This window comes from Leuciscus leuciscus, assembly GCF_965113295.1.
Source record: "Leuciscus leuciscus genome assembly, chromosome: 2".
Lineage (NCBI taxonomy): Eukaryota > Metazoa > Chordata > Actinopteri > Cypriniformes > Leuciscidae > Leuciscus > Leuciscus leuciscus.
The window spans coordinates 40945636-40956986 of NC_138726.1; the positions used below are offsets into that span (position 1 = coordinate 40945636).

Genomic DNA, 11351 nt, shown 5'->3' on the forward strand with positions numbered 1-11351 from the left:
GGAGTTTTTCTTGCCATTGTCGCCTTTGGCTTACTCAATGGGTTTCTTTAGGCACCTTACTATTCTTTGCAAAGCTGCTTTGGAACAATGTGAAATGTGCTAGAAAATATTATTGACATGAAAACGAATAGACTTTAGCTCTAGTACTTTCATATTCACTATCATTCAGAGGAGATTGATGAGTCTACAACTTGCCACTGTCTACAAGTGCAAAGTTAAGGCAGACTACATACATTACATAGACACACAAAAAATTGCTACTGCTGTGGAAATTCTGAAACATCAGTGTCTTGTTGAGGTGAGAGAGCCGATAATGAGGTGTAACCTGAGTTCAGATATTAAGTGAGACGCAGCTCTAGACAGACAGGTGGAGGATGTGTGGGGACGCGAGGTGTGAAATTTCATTAAAATACAGCCTGCAGCAGTGTGGGGATGTGGGATGTAGAGAGCAGCTGCTTTAATGGCAAGAAGGATGGCATGTCTCCTGGGAAAGGATTGGTACCTTGTGGCATTGTCATCCTTTTCATCCCTTTGTCTTTACATACTCGCAGTTCATTTAAACACCATCTCGTGCCCTTTCTTTCTGACTTCCACCTGTTTTACATACTCCACTTGTCCTCTCTCAAGATTTCCTCTGGCCCCCTTCCACCACTTATAAAAATGTACCACAGTAACCACAGTGTCCGCCAAAATACCATAACATAATACCATTACTGCTGTTATTGATATAATGATGAAGTATAAAATTGTTATTAATCCGATTTTCTATTTATTTAATCAAATTAGTACATGTAAAACAATAACTTGCTGCCTTAATTTTTTAAGTACAATCAACTTGGCTATGTAAGACATTTCAACTTAAATTACTTTAAACTGACTAGGGCTGTCACTTTTGAGAAATTGTAAATCGAAAAAATTGTAAAATCAATTTTCCATGTCTAAAGACGTTTCCATTTTCAACGCCAAATATAGGCAAATCCACGGACAACTAACAGGCATTAGGACGAACGTAAAGAGGGCGCTCAAGTCAGCAATATTTCTGATGATTTATTAGCGTAAAGTTTCATGCACAATGACAAACAGGAGTGCAACATTCTTGAAAAACAATAAGCAGAGTGGACTGCCATAACATCAATGAAAAACATTACTGCAGGCTTCAACATGGCTGTTTACGATTAGAAATGTCTAACAAATTTCACCTACGTAGGCGACTGTAGCCCGAATCTGTATCTGTATGTATGAGACTGTCTGAATACCAGCAGAATTCACAGTTTTGTTGTAAAAAGAGACACATTATGCAGAAGTATAATTAGCTTTTATGTGTGTTTGTCAGAGCCTGCAGTTGCTGTGTGACGCGCGTTCGCTGCGGGCGCATCGTGACGAGCTGGACGCGCTCAGAGAAAAGACCGTTAAAATCGATTCCCTATTTTCATTTTCGAAACTTGTGTTGGTTGGTCCGAACAATTGTGCAATCGATTTTCGAAAGTAAAGTGACAGCCCTAAAACTGACTTCTTCTGAATCTTGTATAACTTAAAAAATAAAGTTTAAAATGGCTTAAATTATTTTGATGAGTTGAAGCAATGTAAAAACATATGATGACTTATTTATATATGACTTATTGATCATGTCATTTTTTACAGTGTAATAAAAAAATATATATATTTGTAATTAATCATTATTAATAATTTGTAATAAATAAAACTAATTTAAGACATTACATTATTGAGGCTGATAAATCATCAAGTAGATGTTACAAAAAGTGGATTGTTGCACAAAATAAAAACAATAAATTGAAAGTTTCAAGGTTTTTTTTTTTTTTTGCAACAATAACTGTAGTAAGTAACTAGTATTTAGAAATTGTAGTTATAGTACATTTCTGAAAATGACGATTTTTTTGCAAATACATTATATTAGGGGAGTCCAGACTACATGTGTACTTCTTGTAGCTTATCCACATTGTGTGCCCACAATAGATGCTGGCACAGTCAAAACACTTTATATCAGAGAGTTTCGGACAAATATTTTTGGTTCTTGAAATGTCCGTGCATTATTACATTGTATATATCATGGTACTTTATAATATTACCACATACCATAATATGTTATGAAACAAGCTTTATATCTGCCATGTATTCAAACTTTTGTGGCTTTTACTGGTCTGTAGCATCACAGAACAGTTATGCATATACAAACACACTGATTCTTGTCCTTCATTGTCTCCCTTGTACAAACACACACAAACAAACAACACTGAAAGAAACCGTCAGACCACGCTGTCAACACTTCTCAGTGCACACGTCTAAAGTGCATGAGCTCAGCTCTACTGTAGTGGTGTCAAACTGGGTTACAGTCAGCCAGCTCACTGCACCATGACCAACACTTACACTCTCTTGTGAGTGCAGCCAAAACTAAATAAATATTTCACGCAAATATAAATAAATAAATAAATAAAAAATGACAGAAGGTGTATTTGTTAAAGTAAGTGTGCAAATCAGCCCCACTGATTATTCTGATTCATACAATTATTTATAACACTGGACGCAAGCTCAAGGGTGAGGAGGGAGGACACCCTGAAACCTGAGATCGACATTAACCAGAATGATGTAGCTATATCGGAGGACCAAATGGTATATATTGATCTCCCTAAAATTAGGGAGCCGGGATGAGGATAAAAAGGGTGTGAATTAAGGGACTCGAGTGAAAAATAGTCCTTTATATACTTCAATGGGTTTTATTTGGTTAATGTAAGCATTTCAGATGCCTCTTACCTGCCGTTGTTCATCTGCTGCGGAGAGTGGCCGGAGATGTCAGAGGGCTCTGAGCGTTTGTCAGGGGAACGGGATCTACTGCGACGGGTGCGCTCATGGGAATGATCTGATGCCAGTGAATGAATTTCTGAAATGTCTGTTAAAACAAATCATGATTTTAAAGTATCAAGTTAGCCAAAGTTGACTTTCTTTTAGAAAATGGCAAAAATCCTACAAGAAAAAGGGAAATAAAATGGACAAGAAAACCATGCAACAAACACAATACAAAATATAAAGTTGCATTTGACCTTAAGTCTAAACTTTTCAATTAAAGATCTACATGTTTAACAGATAATCTCACCATCTCTGTCTGAATTAGCGGAGGGAATGCTATTGTCCAAATCTGGAATGTTGAGGAGTGTCGCCCTCTCATCTCTCTGCACCACCATCTTCAGCTTGCCTTTCGATCGCTCTATAAGTTTCTTTGCGTCTATCAAAGACAGGTTCTCAGTCACTGTGCCATTGATCTATATTGAGAGGAGAGAACACCATTTTCAAACACACTATGGATGCACACGTCTGGCATTTTGTAAAGTACAGTGTTAAATTCGTTGACAAATAATTTATCATAATTTATCATCAACAAAAAATTTTCATTGACGAAAACAAGACTAAATAAAGACTAAATAAAAGTAAATAAAAAACAGTTTTGAATGACAAAAACTATAACGAAAATCTATTGACATTTTTGTCAATGAATAAAAACAAGAGGAAAATATTAGGGACGATTTAGGAAGTTTGAATTGTAATGTGCTGATCTACCCGGCGGGACATAAGTTGGCATACACTTGCAGCATGTCTCATAAAATGTTACAAAATGTTAACGTGTGGGAGAAAGAGAAGGGCAGACCTATGAATAAATCTGAAAAAGCATTATGATGCGAAAGAGAGCTCAATTCAGTCCGGTTTTCTGCACGCACAAAGAAAGCCGCCTCTCACAGCGCAAGTGAATGTAAACATGTGTATCGGATGTGTATCAGTTTATTGGATCCATGCATTTGGCCTAAAAGTGAAAACAGTCTAATAAACCTGCTGCTGTCCATCATTAATGTTAATCAAACAACAAAAGAAAAAGAGAAAATCACTCAATGTTCTTGACTGAATAACTATAATAACTTTATTAAGGATTAATCTATATTTAATTTATACAAATAAATAGCCTATGTCTGCTTGAAAGAATGAAAAATGTTGCATGCAAGTTGAAATGCTTAATTAATGCATCAAAACTAACTTTAGCTGGACAATAACTGCTTCTATATTGACATATAAACAATCTATATTGTTAAAAGCACTATATAAATGAAGGTGACTTGACTAAAATTTAACTAAACCCATTCGAATTTTGTCGACTAAATCTACTGTAGATTTAGTCAACTAATATCTAATGATATTTGACTAAAACTATAACCCATTCAGATGACTAAAATATTACTAAAACTAAAAAGGCATTTTAGTCAAAAGACTATGACTAAAACTAAATAAAAATTTGCTGTCAAAATGAACACTGGTAAAGTATTGCTTTAAAGGGATACTCCACCGTTTTTTCATATTAAACTATGTTATTCCCTTAACTAAGACGAGTTGATACATACCTCTCTCGTCTCAGTGCGTGCACTTAATCGCTCTGGCGCGCGGCGACACTTTGATAGCACTTAGTTTAGCACAGTATATTCAATGGTATCTAACAGCAATGAATTTAGAAGTGACCAAACACATCAACGTTTTCCCTATTTAAAAACAGTTACACGAGTAGTTATACGACCAAGTATGGTGACACAAAATAAAACGTGGCGCTTTTCTAAGCGGGTTAAAAAGGATAACTATAATGTATGGCGGAATAGCACTTTTGGGAATACTTAGACTCGGCGCAGTAAAAAGTCATGCCTGATCCTCTTCCTCTCACTTCTGTCAATAGTGGGAAGAGGATCAGGCGTGACTTTTTACTGCGCCGAGTCGAGTTAAGGGAATAACATAGTTCAATATGAAAAAACGGTGGAGTATCCCTTTAAAAGTCACCTGGTCAAATTACATAACAGATGAAGCACTTATCACTGTTGAGAAAGCCTGTTGTATAAATGAAGCATTTTTAAAATGATAAATAATTAAAACAAACACACATACACACACTTAGTGCTTAGCAATAGCAAAATAAAGCGACGTGACGTGTGGCCAAAAATGGAATTTGTGCCCTGCATTTCACCCATCCAAGTGCACACACACAGTAGTGAACACACACACACACCGTGAACACACACCCGGAGCAGTGGGCAGACGTTTTTGCTGCGGCGCCCGGGGAATGATTGGAGGTTAGGTGCCTTGCTCAAGGGCACTTCAATTGTGGGTAATGAGAGTGGAAGAGAGCGCTGAGACTCGAACCCGTGACCTTCGGGTTACAAGTCCGACTCTCTAACCATTAGGCCACAACTGCCTTTGACTAAAATAAATACATCATGTACTCTAACATTCAAAAGTTTGGGGTTGGCAAGATATTTTATTGTATTTGAGAAATCTCTTATGCTCACCAAGTCTGCATTTATTTGATCAAAAATACAGTAAAAACATTTTATTTGAAATAGAAATCTTTTGTAACATTATAAATGTATTCAGTCACTTTTAATCAAGTTAATGCATCCTTGCTGAATAAAAGCATGGGTTTCTTTCAACACACACACACACACACACACACAAAAAAGAAACTTACACCAAACTTTTGAATGGTAGTGTATAGGCGGCAAAATAAATGTGCCGTCCGTGATTTTACATTTATACCTTGCAAGAAAACAGCACCGCTGGCAGTGCACTCTATGCCCTTCAGTTTCACTCCAGTGCTCTGTAGGATATGCTCTGCTCCAGTCAGTAAGCACTAGACTCATTTAGCTGAGGACAGTTCATAAATTAACATGGAAATGTCAAGTAATTCCCCCCATTAAACAACTAATAACTTGGTAACAAGTCAGCCAGCTGATACTTTTTAATATTCTTAATGTGGAAATGAAATTATAATTATGCAAACATTAAGAAAGAGGGTGAGAGAGGATTAACAAACATTTAATTTTGAGTGTGCTTAAAGTTACTGTCCTTAAAGGTGCTTTAAGCTGAAAGATGTGACTGAAATAAACAAGCTGAGATATCACACTGATCTGCCCTAGTCTCAGTAAACGGACAATAATCAGTGGCCACAAACCACTGTCAGATTCTACATTTAGCCAATGAGAAAGCTTTTGAGGCACTTTGTCTGTCAATTCTTCCACATGTTCACAGCAGGCAGTGCATATATAAGAAGAAAGCTGAGAGTGTGAAAGATGAACTTGGAGTGGTTTTCATGACTTTAGATGAAGCCAAATGTTCACAATTTTTCATCTGTCAACAGCAATTTACACAGACAAACCTCCTAATAGGAACAGAAACACAAAGCAGGAAAATAAAGCATTCGTGAAGCTTTCCAAAGCAACAACACAAGTATTGGTACCAGCGACTACATGGCTATCCAGTTCCCTTCTTTTCCTATAACCATTGTTCTATGATCCTTCCCAGACATTGTTTCTCATACCTTTAGGACGACGTCTCCTTCTTGTATGTTGCCGTCACGGGCTGCGAGGCTCTCAGGAGAAATGTCCTTTACAAATATGTGGCTGGCCAGACGCAGACCATATTCTGCAACAGAAAATACACACATGAATGAACAATAACAGACATAATCTGACTACTGAGTAACTAACTACAGCATTGTTCTAGTTGAAAGCACCCGGTGGGTATTTGTGCCAGTAGACTAATCACAGCTATTAGCTAATGTACAACAGACTGTATTACACCTGTTTACACATTAGTGTGTCAACTCGCCAAATCCTTGGTGATGCCATCAATAGTAATTAAGAGGTTTGTCCTCTGACTTTTAACAGTCTGTAGCTCCGCCCACCTTCATTCTTGCGGGACTTGACGAGTGTGACATTGGAAGGTCGCGGCGGGACGTTGGACGCAACTGATCGTCTGTCTGAGCGTGGGGAAATACTCCTCTCACGGGAATTACTATGGTCCCGCCTTCCGGTGCTGCTGCTGCGCTCGTTCCTTCTGCTCGTGCCTCCACTCGCTCCCCCTGCATGTGCTGCTGGACCTTCATAATCATCCTCCTCAGTGTCATCCTCTTCCTCTCGCTCTGACATAGTCTCTCTGTCTCCCCCTCGACTTACTGGAATCTGCACCTTCCGCTTTCTGCGGATAGTCTGAACAGAGAATATATAAACATTAATAAGATGAGATTCAAGATGAATGGCGTGCTCAATTCCTTTTGAGTTTGATTTGGGTGCTCTTCGGTCCAAGGTAGAACATCTAAGAGGCAGTGTAGAGAAATAATTTTCTGATAACCAAGGCACTCCTTAATTAAAATGTCTTTATTACAAAAATGACATGTCCTAACTGGACAACTGGATTAATAAGATGATTTTGTTATTTTTAACATATTAAAAGAGGTTATTACAACATATTTTAACATTAGCAGGAGTAAAAGTTATAAACCATTATTACACAGCTCTCTGGAATACTTGAATCTGATCCAAACATATCCAAAAGTAACACTATTGTATAACTATCCATATTCTAGAAACACTAAAGGACTGATTTAACTTTTTTTTAAATGTAGTCCTAAAGGTTGCGCCTCATGACAAAGTGTCTACAGACTGACCAACAGCTCCTGTACGTACATAATAAAGACAAATCCTCTGCAGTACTGCAGTTTGACTCCCAGCATTCCTCACTGATTAATATAAAGCTCAGTCAAAACAGATCACCTACACATCCTGCCTGCATCAAGTTCTTCCATCTTCCATCACAGCCCACTACTCACATCTGAAGTCCAGATAAGACTCAAGGTTGTACAGTACTGATGCAATGTACGAGGGATGATGTCAACTTACAATTTTGGCATTCTTTCCACTTTTCCTCAGCTGCTGAACAGCATAGGCATGCTCCACATTGTCCATGGAGACAGCGTTTACCATCACCACTCTATCATTCTCCCTGTAGACAAAAATAAATATTTTTGTGAAGAAAAGAAAAATATAAATACTAGTGGTGTAGAGATACACGTTTTCGCACTGAACCGTTTGGTACGAGGCATTCGGTTCAGTACACATTACAAACCGAACGATTCGTTGGACCATTTTTCCGAGCAGTCGCGCTGGTGCTACCACCACAACACTGCCCAACATCAAATGGCAAACGTAATAAAAGCGGAACGAAACGGACCATTTTGTGCTTCACGGACCATTTATGAGTTTGGACCAATGTCAGTGCACCGCGAGCCAATCTTGATCAAGCAACACTGTTACTAATTAATAATTATAATTTTTTTAAATCAAGGAAATTTCTCTGGCATTTCTTTCCTTTTGCGGTATCGAAAACGTACCGAACCGTGACACCACTGTGTCGTACCAAACCGAATCGTGAATTTTGTGAACCGTTACACCCCTAATAAATACATATAAATAAAATATAAATAATATTTAACAAATATATAAATCAATTTGAATTACATATACACACACACACACATTCATATATAAACACATCTTACTGTAAAAGGGTCTCTGCTGGTCCTCCTTTGAGCACATCTGAGATCACTATAGAGGTCTCTCCGCTCTGGAAATGGGGGTTGTCACGGCCCCCTGATATGGCGATTCCAAACCCAAAACCTGGTGCCTGCAAAGGACATGCACACACACACACACACACACACACACACACACACACACACACACACACACACACACACACACACACACACACACACACACACACACAGAGTGATTTCCTGCAACTCACAGCATATCTTTCAAAAATGTAATTACATTGGATAGAGTGATTAAATGTAGGTAACTGTGTGTGTGTGTGTGTGTGTGTGTGTGTGTGTGTGTGTGTGTGTGTGTGTGTGTGTGTGTGTGTGTGTGTGTGTGTGTGTGTGTGTGTGTGTGTGTGTGTGTGTGTGTGTGTGTGTGTGTGTGTGTGTGTGTGTGTGTGTGTGTGTGTGTGTGTGTGTGTGTGTGTGTGTGTGTGTGTGTGTGTGTGTGTGTGTGTGTGTGTGTGTACACTGTCTGGCAGCTTTTCAATCTCCCAGGTGTCTGAAGCTCTGAGCTCTCAATCTTGCACTCAAGCAATCAAAAAGAAAGGCAGATGAGAGTGAGAAGGTAGAGAATGACAGACAGATGGCCAGAGCTCTGTTCAGAGCCTTTTCCTGATGTCTCTGGGTGTCTTCACACACGCATACTGGTCTGTTCTACCTCTCACTGCCATCCAAACCATCTGGCTTGTGAGTGTCCTCTAAACAAACAGCTATAAATCATATTAAGAGCCAGAGCAGGGGAGGAGCACATATGGGAGAAGAATAGTCTTGTTTATTGTGTGTATTGTAACAGAGGCAGCCATGTAATACTGTTAGCCAGCTAAAGAGATTCCACCTATAATAAAGCCCCCAGTAAAAGGCTCAGTGATCATACACCTGTTATCTTGTCTAGGATGTCAGCACATCAAAAACGGGTCACAGAGGGACTGACTGAACTGAGGTATAATACAGACATCATGTTATGAAACCGATCCAAGATTTGTGTCCCACTCTTACAGATGGGGGGGCTTAAAAATACTGTGGCCAAATGACTGTTGCATAATTTCTCACTCTTTCTCATACTCTGATTCAGATGTGTTTGAGCCTAGCAACATGCAGGATGAGGAAAAGGAACAGGAAGTGGAGCAGAGCAGAAATTTTGTCCTCTCACACACTACTTCCTGCCATCTGGGGGATCGGCTATTGTGTTATCAATGACCACACATCCTGTAACTAGCCATCCCAAAAGAGAAGAGAGGGGAGAGAGAGGAAAGAAAGACAAAAAGTAAAATGGGCTGCACTGATTTTAAAATTCCAAGCTAATAATTATTTTCAAGACAAATGGCTAGAATTAACATTAAAAACTACTTTGACTTTCATATAATAAAATAATAAATAAACTAAAATCAATCATTTTAAATAAATTAGTTGAAAAATCATTTTAAGGTTTGCTAAAGATTACATTTAACAGTGTTTTTAAAGCATTAGATGACGGCATAGTTGATCTACAACTATGCACAATTAAATACTTAATTTTGACTGATACTGAAAAAAAAAATTTGCTAGTATTACTTAACCAATAGGATACTGAAGCCTGACAATAGATAGAAAGATGAAGAGTGGTGAAGTAGAGGGGAAGAAAATTGCAGCACCAAGTGAGACAGTTAGGCACTCACCCTGTGAAGAGTCACCGTGTGCTGTTCCCATATTACAGTTTCCTCCATGGTTGTACTCTGTGAGAAAGACAAAGAAAAAGCAGTCAGTTAGGACAAAGTCTAAGCACAGAGAATGAGTTTTTATCAGCAGGTATTTCTCCTCTTTGTCAATGGCAGGAGGTGATTTTACTCTGACCCCTATGAGCTGCAGGAATTAAGCATATTTAACAAACCAGTTCTCTATGCTTGAACTAAATCTGTATATGTGTGTTGGTCTGAGTAAAGGCTGTCACAGGGCTAAACAGTGCTGCAAAGCTGACTATGGCCATGAGCGCCGAAGGCACATCACACACACACACACACACACACACACACACACACACACACACACACACACACACACACACACACACCTACAAACACTGGAAAAGCTATAAACAGAATCTGCTATCCTCATTCTAGCACAGGGGCATAAATGAGGCCTGTAAACTCAAAGCGCAAACCAAGTTAGGTTCCTTGATCACTGAAATTTCATATAATTTTACAGCATGCGAATGCTCCTAATAAATGTGATTAAAGTCTGACACTATTAAGAAAAAATACATATAGGGCTGGGTATCGATACAGATGTCCCGATACGATTCCGCAAGATCTCAATTTGATGCGATCCTCGATCTAGTGGAGAAGACTAGTAAAAAGATTAACATCAATCAGAGATTATTTTCAATGTTTGTGGAAATAAATACAGTAAAAAAATTAATAATTATTTGTGGCTTTTGGGGATCCATATCGAATCGACCCCATTTTTAAAAACGATTAATCGAAAAATAAATATTTTTCCCCAGCCCTAATTACATATGGGTTATAAGACGCCACTGTTCCTGACTGACCAATTAAATGACAGCTGTCCAACTCAAGCTTGAACATAAGAACATGTCTCTGCCTTAAATGCAAACATTATATAAACAAACTGCTACAAAATGAACAATCTGCCCTGGTACAATTTAGATGAGACAGAGAGAAAGAGAGAGAGGGAGTGATAAAGACAAGGAGAGAAACAGCAGAAGGTATTTATTTATAGCTCTAACCCTGAGCTGAGGTGAATGGTTTGTGCTCCTGCTCCTTCACCCCTGTACTGTAGATGCCAGGCTGGATAAATTATTACAGTATGTCTGAGAGCTCCGAAACAGACTCTAGCTCTAATGGTGCACACTGTATTTGTCTCATTTGTAACGATCAAATTGTAATACATCACAAACAAATACAAAGGTCTGAGACTACTAATGAATTTAAGT

General features: G+C 38.5%; 1 protein-coding gene across 11 annotated transcripts in view; it reads right to left on the reverse strand.

Annotated features, from left to right (window-relative positions):
• Window positions 1-11351, reverse strand: part of tjp1a (tight junction protein 1a) — a 158796-nt gene that overhangs the window by 29352 nt on the left and 118093 nt on the right. For all 11 annotated transcript variants that reach the window (XM_082162567.1, XM_082162573.1, XM_082162576.1 and 8 more), the window contains 7 exons: window positions 10078-10134; window positions 8378-8502; window positions 7719-7821; window positions 6725-7028; window positions 6359-6462; window positions 3110-3275; window positions 2770-2905 (listed from right to left, as the gene is read on the reverse strand). In XM_082162567.1, coding sequence (XP_082018693.1) covers window positions 2770-2905; window positions 3110-3275; window positions 6359-6462; window positions 6725-7028; window positions 7719-7821; window positions 8378-8502; window positions 10078-10134 — 995 coding nt within the window. The remainder of the gene's footprint in view (window positions 1-2769; window positions 2906-3109; window positions 3276-6358; window positions 6463-6724; window positions 7029-7718; window positions 7822-8377; window positions 8503-10077; window positions 10135-11351) is intronic.